At 30.1% G+C, this 21,091-nt stretch overlaps 2 protein-coding genes across 2 annotated transcripts; one reads left to right on the top strand and one right to left on the bottom strand.

Annotated features, from left to right (window-relative positions):
- Positions 1-284: 284 nt before the first annotated feature.
- LOC120072185 (17.4 kDa class III heat shock protein) lies at positions 285-2,346 on the bottom strand. Its single transcript, XM_039024596.1, has 3 exons — positions 2,192-2,346; positions 1,827-2,107; positions 285-835 (listed from the first exon to the last, which is right to left on the bottom strand). The coding sequence occupies exons 2-3, from the start codon at positions 2,049-2,051 to the stop codon at positions 578-580; spliced, it is 483 nt and encodes a 160-aa protein (XP_038880524.1). The 5' UTR covers positions 2,052-2,107; positions 2,192-2,346; the 3' UTR covers positions 285-577.
- A 16,630-nt stretch (positions 2,347-18,976) lies between these two features.
- On the top strand, positions 18,977-19,836 carry LOC120088150 (auxin-responsive protein SAUR78-like). Its single transcript, XM_039045256.1, has one exon. The coding sequence runs from the start codon at positions 19,114-19,116 to the stop codon at positions 19,486-19,488; it is 375 nt and encodes a 124-aa protein (XP_038901184.1). The 5' UTR covers positions 18,977-19,113; the 3' UTR covers positions 19,489-19,836.
- The last annotated feature ends 1,255 nt before the right edge of the window (positions 19,837-21,091 follow it).

The following is a 21,091-nucleotide window of genomic DNA, read 5'->3' on the forward strand; positions in this document are numbered from 1 at the left end:
ACAGACCACTTTCAAAAACTTTGCTTTACAGATCAGTAAAAATGATGCAAGCATAAAAAAGAACTCTTGAGACATTTTTAATAGTCCGTGTTTGAATCTCCTATTATTATAATTGTAATCTAGTTAAGTGAAAAAGGATCTTTCATTTAATATCAATGTTGTACTTTAGTTCTTTTTTTGAATGAAAAATTTCATAAATTTAAAACACTCCCAAATCTTGTGCTTTCTTTTTAGAATGTATGCTTTAATCCTTCCATCTAGTTAGTTAGATTCGATTATGGATCTTAAAGATAGAAATAATCTCTCTTTCCTCATCGACCTTTTAAGAAAATTCATGTACACTATCATTTTCTGACGAACACTATCTTGGAATGACACAATCATCCTGATGAACTAAACTAAAAGTACTCTTTTTAACTCTTTCAAGTTCCATTGGCAGAAGAGACGAGGAGGAAAAATTACAACACCCCATCCAGTTCATTATACAAAATGCCCACCATGACCAAAAAACTAAGTAACATACAACGTCCTTACTTCCTGCTCAACACCAGTGGCTGCGATGGGGAAATTGTGAGCTTCAGGCGATTGTGACCTGCACCGTTTTGGGCTTTGGAGGTGGAGGCAGCTTCCGCACAACCACCATCAACACTCCACTCTCGCACTTGGCAGAAATGGCCGACGAATCCGCATCTTCTGGCAGCCTGAACTTCCTCATCGTCTTCTGTGGTGCCTTCCTCTCAAGCCTCAGATATTTGCACCCTTCTTCCTCACCATCCTCCCTCTTCCTCTTCCCTCCACTCCGAATCACTAGTGTGTTTTCCTCTTCCACCGTCACCTGTGATCAAAACCATTTTTTCATCACCAACCTCCTTACAACTCAAATACACAGTTGCACAACCTATAGAACACATCCTGGTCCTTCATCACCAACCCAAGTTAAGGAAAAACATCCTACTTCAACTTTATGGTTTTCCTCTCATTCACTGTCATTCACATCAATGTTATCATTTAGGGAGTGTTTGAGACATTGAATTAGTTATTATAACGGGTAATCAATAATAACTGTAGTCCAGACTACTTTAGTTTAGATTCTAATAGTCTTGTTTAGATCTAGATTGTTTTAATCTATGTAGAAAATAGTAAACAAAGAAACGAATAATAAATAAACAATGTAAAATTCGAAATGGTAGTTAATTATATGTCATAATGGTTCAAACCATTAACTATTAACTATTTATAATTAAAACCCCTTAAGAAGAGACCTTTGCAGTGATTCTAAAAATAAATTCATATCATTGTGGAGATATGAAGAAGTCATATCTACATTACTTAGGAAGCATGTAGCCTCTCTCCACACTAACGAAGTGAATATGAAGGGAAGGGAAGAAGTATTTGTATGTACTTTGTGCAAGAGATCCCATTCATTAAATAAACATTATAACATGAAAGGGAGAACAAAGGTTTTATGAATATACATTCAAATGCTAATCTCAACTAACTAAAATTAGAGGGAGTGTATATATATATATATATTCTTTTGAAAAATGTTCTTACAAAACCTCACATCTCTTGTTCCTCAACACATATCATCTAAAGATGTTTTGCTTCTTTCACAATTCCACGCAAACACCTAATTATATCCCAATTCAGATTCAAATAAATAATTAAACTATTCTGTAATTAACCATCTCAACCAGTCTCACTCGATCAGATCATGAAAAATTCAGAGCAATCAAGGCAGTAATACATAAAATGTCTAGTTCAGCTACCCTAAAACCAGATGAATTTCAGCTTTCAATTCAAACAAATATGAAGTAGAAGATTACCTGAACGTCAGATTTGGAGAGGCCAGGGAGGTCCATATAGAAAATGTATTCGGTGGGAGTGTCCAAGATATCAGTTGGAATGGTGGAGATGGATTTTGGGTCACGAGCATCATGAGCACCGGAACTGAACACAAATTTCTCAAGAGTTTCAGGGAAAGGGAAGAGGGTGCTCACGGCCTGTACCAAATGGCCGTTGGATGAATTCGAATCGGCGACCCTGCTCATATTGTTACCTCAAATGATTCCAAAGCAACACAACACAACACAACACTGATATTACCCTGGAAATATCAGAATCAAAACACATTATTCTCGATTAACATGAAACAAACAGAAGCAGATTTGAATGGAAGAAAGGCATATACCTGTGAGTGTGAGAGATAGAAACTTGAAGAGAAGCAAAATTGGGCGTAGAATGGAAAAATCCGTGTAGAAAGAGAGGTTGGAGATGAATTTAAAAAGAAGAGCAACGAAAATTCGAGAGGGTGTTTGAGAATGCAATGGAAGCGTCTGGAAAAATCCTCTTCGTTCACACGTCTTCTCCTGCTTACACGTGTTCTACCAGCGTCAACTGTGTTTTTATATATATAATACTCCTTCTTAACTTTATCTTATGTTAACAAATACCTCTACTTTTTTAAGTTATGATTTAAATCTCTCAAAAATTATCATTAAGAATAGAAGATTAGAGGCCATGGAGGTTTGGTTTTACATCTGCCTTAGAGCTCAAACCTCTAAGTTGAACGTATTAAATCATAACATTTATTCAAACTAGTGTTAAACTTAAAACATAATCCAACATTAACATTAATCAATTTCCAGCCTAGAATCAATGAACAAAATGTTGATACCATTTGATATTCTTGTATATTTATAGTTTCATTTGAATCCTTACTAAGTGGAGAGTTGGACAATAATCGTTAAATAATGAAGGGATATTGTGATTAGGTTGTTGCATATTGAATCTATATAAAGAAATGTGTTAAATAAATTATATTATTTAACTTCCATGGTTGTCGTTGTTCACCATCGACAACCTACACCGACGAAGCTTTCGACAACCATCTCCAGCGACCACCATCAGTGTCCACGTCCAACGACCAACTCTAGTGAGCATCACTGATAACCAACTTTAGTGACCACCACTGCACGATGACTTCGTTGACCACTACCGACTACCAACTCCAACGACCACTTCTAGCAAATTAACCCACTCTAGCAACGACTACTTCCAATGCCAGCTCTAGTGACCAACTACATTACTTATCTCTGACGACCAACACTAAGCAACTCACTACAATGACCAATTAAACCAATCATATACTAAAAAAAAACTCAGCCAATGAAAGTGTTGTAAAATTATTAGTTTATAGTTTTTAATAACTATCTTTTGTAATTTGATATTGATAGGAATATTTTTAGTATATATAAAATCAAATAAACTTATATATAAAATTACTTTTGAGAAAGTGTAACTAAATACATGAGTGTTTATTCTAAGCAATTTTTATTAAATGAAAATGGAAAAAAATATATTTTTTTCCTAGTCAATTCAAATAGGCCATAAGTTTATTAAAAATATAAAAATTGGAGCATCCTCGTCTCTTTGAGAATTTCAAATCATCAAAGCCATGTTTACCAATTTGTAATGAAAATTGGTGTAACTGTAATGAGATTCCATTGACAGATCAATTGTAATGAACCACAGTTGAAAACATAACTGAATTGTTTTTTTTATCACATTTGCTTAAAATTATGAGTCTATCGCATTTATTTTTATCGTTACCATTTAGGGCCAAACAATAACGGTAACGGTAACAATAATAGTAGATATGACAAATTCATAATTCTCATGCTTAATACTTACAACAATGGTAATTAATAGTAACAATAATGATATTAGTGTAATTGCAATTGGATTGAGCATCATCTACTTGTCAATCAATTTGCGTTTTTTTATTACAGATTTGGAAGTAGACTCCAAATATAAGTTTACTAAATACAAATAAACAATACCAAGCATAATCAAATAAAGTTCATTTTTAGATTATCGTTGATTGATTATAGTTGTGTTTAGAATGCATCTTCAAGTATTTAATTTAAAAAATAAGTCATTTTAAGAAAAAATAAAAATATTTGATAATCACTCAAAATAACTTTTGAAACGTATTTTTAATAATTTTTATCAAATAATTTTTTCTCGAGTCAATTGAAATAGACCTATGTTCCCCAATAAACGTGGCCTCAATTTGAAATGATTTCAATGAGAATCTGACATTTTACATGGCATAAGAGTTGTGGGTCCAACCCTTAAGCGCATCGGCAAGCCTTGCCTTGGGATTTCTTAAGCGGTACTAGAACCGCCTTCGACTCTTTTACACACCGTCTAGGCTGGGCCGTACGAGGAGGATTGTGGCCCATTTCTTCTCTCAGGCCCATAACTGCCACTGGCAGCAATATTATTTTGCAAATGAATGAATCCACTCCATGAATAGTTTATCTAATTTTGGATAAAAAAATTTCTTTAAAAAGGATTAAATACTGTTTTAAGAAAACACCGTAATTGGATTAAAAAAAAAACAATTTAATTAAATACAAAACAGTAACAAATAAAATTTAGTGTCCTCTAAATATCAATCAATCTGAATTAAGTACTTAAATATTAATTAATCCTAAGTTCATGCATACTAATTGTTGTTATAACAAAATACAAAAAAAAATAATAATAAAATCAAATTCATTTTTTAAATATATGTATATATATATATATATATATATATAGTCGGCTAGTGATATTTTGTTAGGGAAATGAAGAGAACAAAACTATAAACAAAGTTTTGGACAAGATAGAAACCGTGTCCCTTATTACATGACACATGAGATTGGCAATAATCCAAACATCTTATGAAAATTATGTCTCCCAAGCACTTCTCATACAGAATATTGCACTGTCTATATTATTTCTCTCCTTACTGTTTTTATGTTTCCTTAATTAATCAATAATGTCTTTGTCAGTTTTCCTTGTAAAATTTATTTGGAAACTTATCAATATATATATCAATATTACATTACTTTAAATTTCTATATTTACTAATAACTCAACCAAGTATATTAAAAAAAAAAAATTGTATTTTCAACATGAGGATGTAACTAACAGTCGGACAACCAAATCTTCATACTCTATGTTATGGATGACTTTTGGGCTAAAGGACAGAAGCGACATATAGAAGAAGATAAAGCTATCGGACTAGGAAAACGATAGTGAATATACTAGCAACCGGACCAAAGAGGATATGATGAACTTAAAGAAAAGGGCTAGTTTGGGCTTGAGCCAAAGAAGCCCTATCAGCCTTGGCCTCAACCAAAGCCCTTTCCATTTGGTGAATGGAGCATATTATGACCTATTTGGACCTTGAGAAGAAGATAGTTTGGATCAAAAGCTCAAACCAACCTCCTCAGTCACGGCCTCGACCAAGAATGAAGTCGAGGTCGACCCTCTCCGTTTGATGAATGAGCGTACTACAGACTATTTGGCCTTGAGAAGAAGATAGTTTGGGTCAAAAGCCCAAACAACCTCCTCACCCTCAACCTTGGCTAAGGATGAAGCCAAGGTCGAGCTTCCAAATTTGATGAACATGACATAGCATGACCCATTTCACTTGAGGTATAACCTAATATGACTTGGAAGCTCTGAGATGAATGCCCTAAGTTAGGATTTCACTATAACTATTGGGTTATATGTCTTAAAACTCGTGGTTTGTAAACTATAAACATATTTTATTTTACAATAAAGTTGTTATTGAGGTTATTCAATGAAAATGTTATTGAATAAGTGAATTTTAACCATAAATCCAATAAACTAAGAACCCCTAGTTATAGCATGAATAATTAAACTTTATGTGGAGACGTAAAAGTGGATCAAGTAAGAATAATAGCCAAAATGTTTTATAGTATAGGGATTAGGCTAGGTACCTTATCCTGGGGACATAATAGATCCAACCCACTTTATATTTGATACAAACAATGTGATCCTGAATCGTTCATGTAGAGACATGCGAGTGGAGGCATCCTATGCAATGAGTTTACATAAGACCGGACTATGAAATAGTCACTTTTACTTTATAACGTTGTTTATTGATAAGATTGATTATTTTAATTCGATGACCTAGGTAACTCGATCTTAATGTCGAATTAATTATGAACCCCTGTTTATTCGGGATTATCCTTTAATCTGCATGGGTGAAAGTGACTTAACATGCCAACTCAATAAGCCTTCCATTTTAGGAGTAAGACTGGATAGATAATTGGAGACATAGTCTTACAAGATGGAACTCACTCCTACCTGATTCTAGGGATAGTAGATAGGTTGTTTTCTTAAGTACTGATCCGGATTTTGAACAAGAGACCCCACCCTTTCATTGGCCCGAGAGGGACTCAGTTTGGTGATTGGATCACAAACCAACTATTCATTAGAGGATCAGTGGAACTTAAGGAACAAGATGTAATTACATGGATCAAATGGTAATTTTGACCTAACTGCAATTACGAACAACCTATGAAGAATCGACTTACTAATCATGATTAAATCAAGTGGATAGAAATATATTTATAGTGAGAGTTTAGCTACTGAGCTTTAGTGGAGTGTCCCAATAGTTAACAAATGTTGGTTAATTAGGTTAAAGAGTTTAGCCGATTAATCCCGGACCGTTGGAGCTCTTGATATATAAGTCCATTAGGTCCCTCTGCTAGCTCATGTTGGAAAATATTTAAATGTGATTTAAATATTACACATGAATAGTAATTCATGTTCGGGCGATAAGGTTATTTATAGGTGAGCCGCCATGCAAATTGGCATGGTCATAAGGCAAAGAAGACGATTACGGTACATACTGATCACCTCGTAGGGACCCAGTTGGTATGCACGCGCGGTTCTTTATGTTGGCTCATTGCTTGCATGATCTTTCNTACTGATCACCTCGTAGGGACCCAGTTGGTATGCACGCGCGGTTCTTTATGTTGGCTCATTGCTTGCATGATCTTTCCTTTTATCTTGTTTTCCCTCTGGATTACTTGACACACATGCGCTAAGTTACTTATGAAAAAATCGTTTGCTCATTTCATTGTTAATGAGTAGGCGGCAACTAAATTGAGCCTCATGTCTCCATCGGGGTACCCCATTTGACCGATATATGAGACCTGCAAACTCACATTTTGCCAAGAGTTATGGCTGGGCTGCAGGATATTTGGGGGGCTGGAGGATTTACCCGTCATGGGCAACCGTAGAACCAACGAGCATCCCATAGGCGAGGAACCAAAGAAGCGAATATAAAAGTGAAAAGAAAGAAAGCACCCAAATTTCTTTTTTTTCAATTATACTGATTATTTGATATTAAACTAATTTAATTAATTAAATTGTTTAATTAATTATTATAATTAATTTTGTTTAAAATTATTTTAAAAGAAATTAATTTTATTTAAAATTAAAATTTAGATTATTAAATTAAAATCTATTTTGATTTAAATTTATGAAATTTAAATTAAAAAATGGAATATAGTGGAAAAGACTCTAACAGTGGTCCACGAGATATTCGTGATCAAAATTAACCAAGAAGTTACATCATTTTGAGTTTCTACAAAAGTTATTGTAATCTCAAACCCTATTTTCTTATTATTAACATGCATACTTAATCCTCAAAATTGCTGTAGTTAGAGTGCTTATGATCCTAATTACTTCTGCATGTGTATTGTTAACTCTTTCAGTAACATTATTGTGACTCAAGAGAAAAATCAATTCTAATACTCAAACTCTCTACTTACTGCATAACTAAACTTTATGACTTAAGCATTGGAGATGTGTAGATTTTTCCTTCTTGCATGTCATATTCTTCCTCCAAATTATAAATTTACCATTACTGTCACGTGGAGACCAAGTACATTTTTTCCGTCTAGATTTTGGCATCAACACTCCATTTTTAGTAATATTAATATATAGCCTTCTTCTTGGAGGTTTCATATGTAAATTATTTATCCCTTAAAAAATTGAAAATTTTAATAATCTTGTAATGGCACATGAATTAAATCCCACCAAATCAACATTGATTTTGATGTCTTTTTAATTTAGACTTGAAAACAGCAAGGTTTGTTATTGATCTCTATTTAAGCACATGGTGAAGGGGTGGTGTAGCACATGGAGTTTTGACTGAACAAATCTTAGTGGGGATCCCAAATCTTCTATTATTGCTTCCCCAACCCCATTTTTAACCCTTTACTCAAGGCTTTGGATAAAGAAGAGAGAGAAGTTCATTGTTTATAATCACCAAATTGGCTACACACAGAGATATATATATAGGTTCAACCTTTTTCATGGCCTTTTTGTTTATTCATTTTAAAATCTCAGGGCTTTTCTAGTGGTGAGAAGTTGTTTGTGCTTCACACCCACATCTTTATGTTTATGCCAACTTGGAGGTCAACAAATTTCCTTTCAATTTTTGTTATAGAGGGAGGTAATTAATTTACCATATTTAAGAAACTAAAGAGGGTAACTTGGAGGAAAAAAAAAACCATATCTTAACCTTTCTTTTCGAAAAAAAAGTTTAAGACAAATTAAGTAACAAACAATTCTCTTTCATTTTCTCTATTGAAAAAACCTCTCACTATTATCAGAAGAAACATAAAAATAGTCGAAAAAACAATAAAATTAGAAACATAAGAATTAATATAGAAAAACTCCAAATCAAAGAAAAAACTACCGACCATAAATATAACCTCCGAATTTAGGAGGGGACATGAATGAAAGAGATTACAAAGATATGAATGCATGGTTAATAAAAACTTAAAAGAATTGGAAGTTATCACGTATACCAACAAGGTGCATCCTCCTTTTCGGTAACTCAATCATAGGAACTTAATTTTGAATCTAACATTCTCTAATCGTGAATGAAACGTTCATTTGGTATATATCGAACATGTCGTAGGTATTGACATGGATGGAATTGGAACGGAAAAACATGGTAGTGAAGGGAAATAGAGGCAAGGGGGACATGATTTAGTTGAATAAGGTAAGCTACATGTTTGTATAACACATTAGTATGATGAAAGAAACGGGTGAGTTGGACCACAGGCAATAGGCCGGTTTTAGATTCGGTGGAAATTAACTTCTTCTGTCTCATCTCTTTAATTAATGTTCAAATCCCATACATCCATTTCCATCTCTTTTTTTTTTTTGGACCACCAAGTAGATGATCAAGCTTGTTGTCTGTGTTATTCTCTCTTTATATCTCAATATGTCCAATCTAGTAATTTCAACGCTAACAAAATATCGTAATACCATAATATATATTTCGTGGTATTACTGGACCAACCATCATATACATCTCTACGATGGTATATGTCTGATAGTTGTTTATTTTTTTGAACATAAACCTTTATAGGTTTACTTTTAGTTTCACTCATAATAGTTTTATAACAATGAAGATATTATCCAATTTTCTTTTTTAACGGACGTAGTACTCTAATCACATTCTCGTCAATGTATAACTTCTCTGAAAACGTAATTTAAAAGTATTTGAAGTAAATAGTAATTTTCTATTATTTACCATGGCCAAAAGAATTGAGGTGGGTGCAGAGTGACCATAGATCATGGAGAGAAGATGCAGGATTTTATCTGTCTATCATGTTATATGAGGGAATTAGATTCTATGAATGTGTAGAAAATGTTTAGAATGAAGTGTTTAAAAAAGAATCTAAATAGGGGGTCTGTATGCTTGATTCTGTAGCTAAAACCATATCCTCCAAAAGATTAAAAAAAATTATGTGATTGATTAGGATACTGAGATTTGAATCAAATACCTCGAGAGAAGGAGGGACTAGAATGAGTTTTAACTATTACTAAGTTTGATACGCATTGGAATTTAAGAATCTTTTGGATATGTGAATCCTTAATCGTCAAACATTAAACTCTAAAATAAATTCGATTTCAGTCCTAAAGATTAGATGAGAACGAATTGTCTTAAGATCAAAAATCTTGAAATAAAGAACAAGTTTTTTGGTCTACGATTCAAACACTCTACAAGATATATAAAATGATCAGTCCCACTTGAATAATGTTCTAGACATGCAAACTCAATATATGAATTACAAAATTTAGGAAACTCTCTTGACTAGACTTGAAAGAAAAAGTTCAAAGGCGAAATTTCAATTCATCATAATTCATCCAGAAAAACGTAAAAGTAAAACTTAAGATAGCTTCCCATATGAAACCTTAATGCCACGTCATTATCTTATCAAATTGACATAAATATATCATGGAAAAGGATAAAATTTTAAAAAAATATTAAAATTACATCAAAATTATTAAATAAATTATAAACAATAATTTGATGCCCGAAAGTTGCATTTATTTTGGCCATGTTGATGATTTATTTAGTCAAATTTAAGGTAAATTTAATTCCCAACAATATAATTTATTTTAGAAGATGAAAAGGATAAAAAAGTATGGATAAGCTTTTATTTGATTATCATTATTAGAAAAGGAAAAAATCCTGTTTTTATTTTATTACTATTATTTTGAGTATATTCAAACCACAGAGCTCATGATTAATATTACATTTATATACCAATTGAGTTACGTTTGATTTAACATTTGTTTTTATTTTAAAAAAATTATAAACAAAAGAGTGAAAATTTCACAATTATTATGGTTACATGTACAATATAATGCTAGCCTAAAAGCTAAGTAAAGAATTGAAATGTTGAAAGGAGATAGAAAGAAATCCATTGGGCATTGGGCAGATGGGGGAAGGAAGAAGAAAAAAGGAGTAGGAAAAAGTTGGCTACTTGTACCTTAACAACCTAACATTTTCTTTTTCCAATTGGGAGAAAAAAGAAAAAAGAAAAGGGCCAAATTGAGGGCATAATTTGTTTTGTTGAACAAGATTTCACAACCAAAATATATATATATATATATATATATATATTATTACAATTACATAATAATTAACTTGTTCTTCTTATTAATTATTATTCCCTCCCAACCCACAACTGATTTATTGTGCTTTGTTCTATGGCTTATACTTCACACTTTTGATTCACATGTGGACCTTAACTTATATGAATTATTAAATCCAAATATTGGTTGGATCTTGCTCAACCATTATAATATACAACCTTAATTGGTAATCTAATTGATTAAATTTGGTTATTTTTTTTTTATATTTTTTTTATGTCTTTTTTATGGAATTAGAGGCCAACAACATCATTGATTGTCTTGTCTTAATAACCCACTTCTTGCCCTAATCTTCAATCATTCTAAATGAGATGTCTACACATAATTATCAATCAACACTCATTCCCATTCTCAATCAAGTTTCAATATTTAATATTTTTACACTCTACTTATGAAATAATATGATTTTGAAGGACAATCATATTTTTAAGAAAATAAATAAATATAAATTTCAAGTCTAAATTACAATTTTCTTCCGTATAATTTCGACTTAACTTTAGTTCCATCCCTATAAATTTAAAAGTTTCAATTTAGTCCTACTGTTTGACTTTAAATTTAAATTAATGAATAATTACATTGGATAGCACTTTTAAGAATAATAATTAATTATATAACGACATTTTTAAAGAATTATAAATATTATAAAATCTATCTGTGTTATGATTTATCATTGATAGACCCCACTAGTGATACAGTCTGTCATTGATAAACTTCGAAAGTAAAATCTAAATTTTGTTATATCTACAAATTCTTTTACAATATTATATCTACTAATATCTTGTGAATTGATTGCTATCTTTCCAATTTCCTCTATACATTTTTCTTTACCTTCTCAAAAAGTCTCCAAATAAACTAAAATTGAATACAGTTAAGCTAACACAATCATCAAGTATAAAACAGCAAAATCATATATTGAATGAATAGAAAACTTAAAATGATTTTAATATGGTAATGGTAAAGATAATTTGTGGAGTTTGACTAAATTTTAGCTTCTTGTGAGAAAATTAAAATTAAAATTAAACATTTTTTTAACTCAATTAAAATTTAGATTAAATTACTGGTCTAATTTCTAAACATTCAGTTTGTGTTAATATATATTTAAAATTTCAAACTTTTGTGATATGTCTTCAAACTTTAAAATATATTTGATAAGTCTGTGAACTTTTAATCTTACATCTAATAAATCTTGAAATTTTAAATTTTAGGTCCAACGAGTTATTGACCAATTTATCATGTTTAAAATAAAATCACAACCCATTATGAATGTAAAGTTAATAATTTAATATTTCGTTAGACACAAAATCTCAATTCTATAACTAATAAATTCATTAATTTAAAAAGGTAAATATGCTAGTTACTTATTAGATAAAAATTTATAAAGTTCAGACCGAATTGACATGCAACATTAAAAGTTTAAAGAGTTATTAGATACTTTTGTAAAGTAGATCATGAACCTATTAGATGCAATTAAAATTATAATTTAAACTAAAACTAAACTTAAATAATAAATATAAAATAATTAAATTGTATTATTAAATCAAATAATGGCAACAGAAACTCAATTGTTTAGGAACAAAAGAAACTAATTTATTTCTCACAAGTTTTTTTAGAATAATTTATTCTGTCATAAGTTTTTAGAATGAACCGAATTAGCCCTAATTAATGATTAATTATGTCGACCATATATATAAAAAGATTGTCTAAACATAAGAAGATAAGGTTTTTAAAAAGCTGCCATGTTAATTTGATTTGTATAACACATAGTCAAGGTCTCCTGTCTTAATGAGGATAAACCGTCCATGAGAGCTTTAATAATCCCCTTGGGAAAAAATGAAGAAAATAAGTAATCAAATCATTTAGTACTGTTTGACAATAAGTTATTTATTTATTTAATTAATTAATTAATTAATTTTTGTATTTTAGACTATAGTTATTTATTAATAATTTTTTTGTGTTTACTTTTTCCTATTTTAAAAACATTTGTTTTCGCAAAATTCAACTTAATTTCAAAATTAATAATATTTTACTATAATTATAAAATAATTCTAGAAGTGTGTTTTTCTTTTCAGTTTTCTACTTCCTTTCCTATCATACATAAATATAATAGAAAATAAGAAGAAAGCTTATTGTAAGTAATCTTTTTTGAAAAGGAAGTAGTAAACTGAGTTTTTGTTCCCCCTAAAAAATAAATAAAACTTCAATAAGACTGCCTATTTTTTAAATCCCAAAAAGACTATCTAACAAGTTTTTTTTTTTTTTTTCAAAATTTAATCTTTCCCAAAAATTTAAAAATCAAAATGCAACCACTTTCAATCCATTTGGATAAATAGTAAATTCATTTAAAAAGTTGAAAATTCATATAATTACGAAAATAGAAATTGGGGTAAAGATTTAAAAAAGTATTTGATGTAATATTTGGTAAAGATAACTTAATTAGGAGAAAATTTGAAAATATATAAGATTTAGGAAGAATACATAATATTTATAAAAATTAGTAGAATCTCGTTGCGTAATCTGTCCGAGATGTACCGACAAGACTTAAAACAATCTACAAGTTGGAAAAAGTTAGTTGTTTTTAACTAAATTTCGATAGTCAATTTCGTCAAGATGGACCAAGAAAATTAGTTTAATAAATCTTTAAAAAGTGTGTTAATTTTGAAAAATGAAAATTTGAAAGTGCTATGAGACAAACTTACAAAATCTACCCACTGAAAAATCTCACCGTCTTCCACAGAAGAAGACCTGCTCTCAGATCAACATAGTTACGAAAAGAAAATTCAACACATGCTTAAAATCTTGGGCCAAAAAGATGATATCATCTAAGATAAAACTAATCTCAGTAAACTATAAATTTCATCATTTATGAAAAGGAAGTACTAAACCGAGTTAAACTATAAATTTTATCAATTCTTGACATTTGTCACTTTTCTTCATATATATTAAGCTTACTTTTCATCCCAATTTTTTCTAAATTTTTTTAATATAATATTGATATACGTGAAATGTATAGTTTTATTTTAGTATCCATAAAAGAAGTTTAAAAAGATTCTAATTAACGAAATATAACATGTGTGATGTACGTAAAATGTATAGTTTTATTTTAATATACATACAAGAAGTTTAAAAATATTCTAATTAATGAAATAGTCATTTCCATTGTTTAACACAAATAGTTGTAATTATTTGAGGAGAAAGACCATATAGAAATTTATGAAATTTTAAGGGAAAAGGCCATAAATGCCCATTTAAACATATCTAGACTTTATATAAAGATATATTTCATATTTATGGTCTAAATCATACTCATACTCAAAAAGAATACTTCATCGTGTAACCACTTTGACCTAAATAGTTTTAACAGGGAAATGACGTGATTGTCCGTTCAAAGATATATCCACCTTAGATCGTGATGGTTCACATTTATGGTTCTGATTACACTCATATAGGAAAAAGGTACACCAATTAGTTGTGTTATTCAAGTAGTTGTAATGGGGCAAAGGACGTGAATGTTCTTTTAAATATATATATCCATCATTAGATCATGATGAGTTTCATATTTCTGGTCTAAATCATATTCATACATAAAAGCATCACCATTTTGTCGTATAACCATTTCAATCATTCAATTCAAATAGGTGTAACAAAGTTAGGAATGCAAATTAAATGTAGAATATATATGAAATCTTGAGTTTTAATTATTATTTTTAAATAGTGATTTGTTAGCGAGTAATAAATAAAGGTGTATGGATTGTCGTAATTTAGGGAATAATTAATGGTTAAGTGCAAGAGAACACTGTTAACAAATAATAAGATAAAAGTATTTGAGTATCCTTTTTCCAAAGGATAAGTAATGATAGCAAACTACCATGAGCATGGCAGCCACAATACCACACTGCCTTTCAAATTATGAACCAAGATGTTAACTTCAATTCAACATTAATTTCAAGGCACCCTTACAAGTCTTAGTACTCAAATCCATATGGTTATGGATGATTGTAACTTAAACAACTACCTGCAAATCCTTTATCCCTATGTTTTGCCTTATGTCTAAGGTCACGTGATGTCATATGTCTAAGCGGCCTTTAGTCTTATATTACTTTATTAACTTTGTATATTGCTTTAACTTTTTCAACATTAAGACTCAATTAACATGCTAACTTAATTAATTGACTAGTTCAAATTAACAAGATAAACCTTAACTTCAACAAAAGAAATAGTATAAAAGAGTCGGTGCAATGCTACATAATTTCTCAAGTCATTCTATGCTTTTTAGCGCATTCAAAAGACTGAATCTCCTAAAGAATTTAGTTCATAATGAAAAATAATTATAATTATTTCATTGAAATAGAATTCATGAGTACGAGATGTAATAAAATAAGGAGAAAGAAATAAAGAACAAAAAGACAATAACTAAAGGCCCGTTTGATCACGTTCTCGTTACTTGTTTTCTGTTTTTCATTCTCTATTTTTTGTTTCCAGATTCCTCTTTTCTGAGAACAAAAAAAACATGAGTATGTTTGATAACTATTCATGTTCCTTGTTACTTGAAAAAAAGAAAAAGAAACAAAAATAAAACTATATATATATATAAAGAAGATATGTCATATATTAAACATAAAAAAAGATATTATAAAAAATTTATATCATCTAATACAAAAAATCTTGATGAAAACTAAATATAATTACAAAGTTGTATCCTATTTTTCATATGTTGCTCAAATTTGATTGGTACTCTCATTTCTAACTCGAGCCATTTTTCTTAAATGTCATGGTTGTAAAATATTAAAGTTAAGCTAAATGAATGTCTTAGTCAACAAAACTTGTGAAGGGATCGGATCTCGCAGCAGAGACGTTGTGAACACCTTGCATCCTGCAAATCGATTTTCCATAAACAAAAATAGTAAACTAAAACAGAATATACGTAGGACAAACATGTAAATAGCATGCCATAGGAAAAGGATAGAACCATTCTTATCTTTGTAGATTCCCAAGCTCTTAGAACGATCCTCTCAATGTTCCAACGAACGACTCCTCCAACGATCTTAAACACGAATGTTTCCTCGAACAATCTTAAACACGACTACAAGAGTAACCTTGTTATTCTCAAAGATTCCAATAGAAGAATAGGTAGTATACAACTATCGAAAGAGAGTGAGGAGGAAGATTTTTTGGGAGAGTAGAGAGGATTTCTCTTGTGGCTTAGGGAAAAAAATTGCACAATAAATGCTTGCAATTTTGTTATGTTTTGTTGTGTCCCAAAAAGGGCCACAAGGAAGACTTTATATAAAGAAGGGTCAATCTCTTCTCCTATTCTTTTTCTAATTTTTTCTTATGCATAATTAATTAAATAACATTTATTTAATTAATTAGCACAATTAATTAAATAACTATTTATACATTAAATCCCATTTAACGCATATATATTTAATTATCATAAACATCATATGTATATGTGCAACACCTCTCTATTAATTAATTTTTTGTGAATCTAATTCAATTGAATTAATTATTTGATTCTTATTCAAATGTTTCTTTCTAATTTAATTTAAATTATACATCATATCTATAATCAATTACATATTAATTATATTAATATACAATTTTCTCAAATTGATTTGAATAACTCAAATCACCCCTCTTTAATATCTTTTAGTGAGCTAACAAGGGGCCTAATGAATCTGTAGATCAGAAGTTCCAATGATATCAGATTAATTGGCTAAACTCATTAACCAAATTAATCAATATTCGTTAACTATGGGTACACTCCATTAAAGACCCACAACTGCACTCTTCTCATACAGATATATTTATGTATCCACGGATATAGACCAATAACAACAAGTTAATCCTTCACGAGTATTTGTAACTCCAACTAGGTCAAATTACCGTTTTACCCTTGGGTTACATCTGTCTCTTAAGTACTAATGCACATTTAATGAACGACCTGTTTATGGTCCATCCAATAAACAGAAACCTCTCTCGAGCTAATGAGAGGGTAGGGTCCATTGTTCAAGTTCCGGAGACACCATTTAAGGGATACTCATCTACTTACCCTGAAGACGAAAAATAGTGAATTTCATCTTGTATTATTATGTTCCTTGCTTCCTACTCAGTCTTGTCCCCAAAATGGTATGCATATTGAGTTGGTGAATTGGCCACCCTCACTCATACAAATCAAAGAACAATCCCTCATGAACGGGAGTTCATAATATACTCAGGATTAAGACTAAGTTGACTAGGTCATCCTATTGAAATAGAAACCTAACTAGTTAACGATGTTACATCTAGCAGTTACTATTTCACGATCCGGTCTTATGCAAACTCATTCCATAAGATACATTTATTGAATTAACATCTATAACTCTTTTACTGAATAACATCTATGTCTCCACATATCCCTATTCGCGTGTTACCTACAAGAATGCGTTGGATCATTGTGTTTGTATCAAATACAAAGTGGGTCATATCCATAATGTCACAAGGATAAGGTACCCAGCCGTATCTTTATACTATAGACCCTTTAGATTGTACCTTGAATATTGATCTATGTATGTCTTCACATACAGTTCAAGACTCATAAGACAATCTTGGATGTTAGTTTATTGGATTTAGTGTTATTAAGACAAAATAGAAAACAATAGAATAACATTTATTGAATTAACATCTATAACTCTTTTACTGATGACAGTCAATTAATAGCACCCACTATCCACGAGTTTTAGGACATAAAACTCAATAATTTTTATATTGTAAAATTCTACTCGGTTTCAGATATATAAGAAATATTAGAATTAAAATAATATATAAATATGCATATTATAAAAATTAATACTCAAAAGTTAAAATATAAAAAAATCAATATACAAATTGAACATTAAAATATATATATATTAGATAATTTTAAAATTCAAAATTTAAATAAAATATAAATATAGCAGAATTATTTTTGTAAATAGAAAAATTAATGAAGTAAATAAATAAAATATAAAAGATGGAAATAAATATAAAGAAGAAAAATAAAAGTGTCAACTTGGGAGTTGAAATTTGAAATATATATTGGAGAATTTTAAAATTCAAAATTAAAATAAAAAAATAAATATGATATATTTATTTTTGTAAATAGCAAAATTAATGAAGAAAATAAATAAAATATAAAAGACGGAAATAAATATAAAAGAAAAAAACCAAAATAAAATTCCCAACATGACAGTTGAACACACAACCAAAAAGTGAAAAGGTATTTAAAGGTTTTTTTTTTTTTAGTTTAAGGATACTTTTGAAACTTTTAAAAGTACGAAATTATTTCTCATATAAACTACAAAGTTTAGAGGTATTTTCTGTAATTTAACTTAATATAAAAGTATATATATAGGTCTCCAAAAAAAATTCATATCTAAAGTTATTTTACTTTCAAATTTTCGTTTTTATAAAGTTTTTGTACTTTTTCTCAATATTTAGATTGCAATAAAATTATTTTTTTGTTAAGGATATAAACACAACATGAAATGATGCACCAATTTCGATGTAAATGCTTGGTTTGATCGGGATAAATTGTAACATTTTTTGTTATTAGTATTCAATTTTTTTTTGGTTTATTTTAACCATTTTGTGTGAACATTTTGTTAATCAAAATTTTCTTCTTGTTAATAAAAAAATGTCTATGGATAGAACGTGATGTTTTTAATTAAATTTGATTCGACTTTTTATCTTCTTGTGTAGATAGCAAATTATTACGTTATTACGATGGTGTGTTCTCACATAGATTCTAGTATAAAAGTCTGATCTCAACGACACATTGAAATGTATTCATTTTAGAAGATTTCAAATCATCTTTGAATAAGTAAATGTATATCTGAAATTAATGTCTTTAAATATGAGTTCATAGAGGACAATTGTGTATGAAAACTTAACTAAATCAGTAAATTTGGGAATTCTCATCCTAGAATATGGTAGTTTGATTGAATAAATTTTCCACCATTGGGGTAAATATAATAGCAAAAGCCTAAGAATATGGAAAAGGAGGAATAGGAGGAGGAGGAGGAAGAGGAAGAAGAAGAAGAAGAAGAAGAAGGCATTTTGTTTGTTGTTGTTATAAATATTATTGATAATTATCTTCATGCTTAGCTGTGTTCTTGAATCCCTGGTCCCACCTTCCCTTTTGTCCTCTTCCTTCTCCTTCTTCCCTTTTATAATTCCCTTCCATTCTGATCTAAATCCCCAAATTCACACTACACATCCTTCAAATTCTCTCTCAAATTCTCAAAATTCTCCAACCCCACCGCCATGGCCAAGCTCGGTAGGCTCACGAAGCTCAAATCCGCCATCAAACGCTGGCCTTCCATCTCCAAGCTCTCCCGCACCGGCACCCCCACCTCCTCCTCTGCCGTCTCCTCCGCCGCCCTCGACGACAACGACAACGACAACCACCACCTCCACCCCGTCTTCGTCGGCAGGTCCCGCCGCCGCTACCTCCTCTCCTCCGACGTCGTCCATCACCCCCTCTTCCAAGAGTTAGTCGACAAGTCGTCCGCCAATTCCGACGACCAGGGTCTTGTCGTGTCTTGCGAGGTTGTTCTGTTCGAGCACTTGCTGTGGATGCTTGAAAATGCCGCCACCCAATTGGGGTCCGCCGATGAACTCGTCCAATTCTACACTTAGAATTGTGGTACATATATTGTTATTATCATTGTCTTATTGTCGTTGTTGTTCAAGAATAGAGAGAAAAAGAAGAAAAAAAGTACTAAATTAACCCATTTGATTAATTTTACCCTGTTTTTGGAAGAAAAAACAGACAGTTCTCTCCAAATCTCATTTTCTCTTTAATTTGTTGTATGATTTTCCGGGAAAGTTTGTGTGTTGATTATTCTCAGAATGACGAGTGAAAAGCCCAATGCTAAAGTTATCACAGCTTGCGGCCAATTGTACAATTTTTCTTTCTTTACCCACAGAAACAACTTCTGGTTGACATTTTGTGTTTATATATATATATATGTTTCTCGTTGTTTATATCATGTTTTATCTGCTAAACTATATTCCAATAAATGGTTACTTTTTTATCAAATATATTGACTGGATTCTATCTTTCACTTTGTATTTCAAATTTTTACACCAATTTATAATGACCTTTTAAGTACTTATCTAGATTAAAAAAAGAGAAAAAATTTAGAATTTTTGTACAGCCCACTTAGTTACCTAATTAAAATTGGTCATGTGGGCAAGTATTCTTTTTAATTTTTTTTTACTATATTCGGGATGGATATAGGTGTATTTAATCATGGTAAAAGAAAAAAAAAAAAAAAATACTGTCCCTTTGGGGACATATGATAAAATCATGGTAAAAAAAAAATTTAAAAAGTCAATCTAAAGAGGTGAGGTAAATTTCACCTCTTGGAATAGCTATAGATGTGTAAAGTAGAATGGTAAATTTCACTTAATTAAAAATTATATTTTTCGTTTTGTACTGTTTTATTGGATTTATTTTCATTCATTTACCAAATCATATTTTGATGTTTTTTTCTTCCCTTATTTTAAAATATTACTTTCTGTTTTTCCTAAAAGAATATTTAGCACACGATTTTGTCGACTTTCTTTTCATAATGTCTTACAAAATTAAATTAATAAATCTTTCCATGATAACTATTTTATGCAACGTTTTTTTATTGTTTAACTTTTTATTACAAGAAGTAATATGAGTTTCAAGAGCCTTAGTTTAGAAAGGAGTTTTTTTAAATATAAAAAATATTCAAAAGTATTTACATTTTTACTATTCCAAAAATATAAAACATTTTTTTGAACTTTTTACTATTAAATCTAAATATTTTTTAGATTGTTTATTTATAAGAATTTCTCTTTAGAAAAAGTGCTAAACGAAGGTTTTTTTTTTGTTTTTTGGAGAAAAACAAAATCCCTTAATATTTTAAACAAAAAAACGTGGAACAAAATGGCACTAAATAAAAATAAAATATTTATAAACATATACTAAATTATTTGAAGCAGTTTTTTAAATTTTTTTTCCCTTCTAATAATTGAGGCAGGGCCCAATAAAGTGGAGGGATCCCAATTTCAAGAAAACTTAGGCGTATGATACATTTCTCATCAAAACTTTGACCATGGCCTTATTTATTTATATTTATATGTTGGTAAGCCAATTTCACCTTCTAAAAAAAAATCTTTAAATAATTTTACCTTCAATATACACCTCCATTTGTCAAGATTCGAATTTTTAACTCTTTTTTCCGTGTGATATTTTAACTAGTTGAGT

The sequence above is a fragment of the Benincasa hispida genome, chromosome 1 (assembly GCF_009727055.1).
Source record: "Benincasa hispida cultivar B227 chromosome 1, ASM972705v1, whole genome shotgun sequence".
In the NCBI taxonomy this organism is placed as follows: domain Eukaryota; kingdom Viridiplantae; phylum Streptophyta; class Magnoliopsida; order Cucurbitales; family Cucurbitaceae; genus Benincasa; species Benincasa hispida.

Bases quoted from the DNA above. Each gene is read 5' to 3' on its own strand.
- LOC120072185 (XM_039024596.1), bottom strand. From the start codon at position 2,051: ATGAGCAGGGTCGCCGATTCGAATTCATCCAACGGCCATTTGGTACAG. The intron at 836-1,826 runs GTAATCTTCTAC...TTTTGATCACAG, and splicing joins TCTCCAAATCTGACGTTCAG to GTGACGGTGGAAGAGGAAAA.
- LOC120088150 (XM_039045256.1), top strand. From the start codon at position 19,114: ATGGCCAAGCTCGGTAGGCTCACGAAGCTCAAATCCGCCATCAAACGC.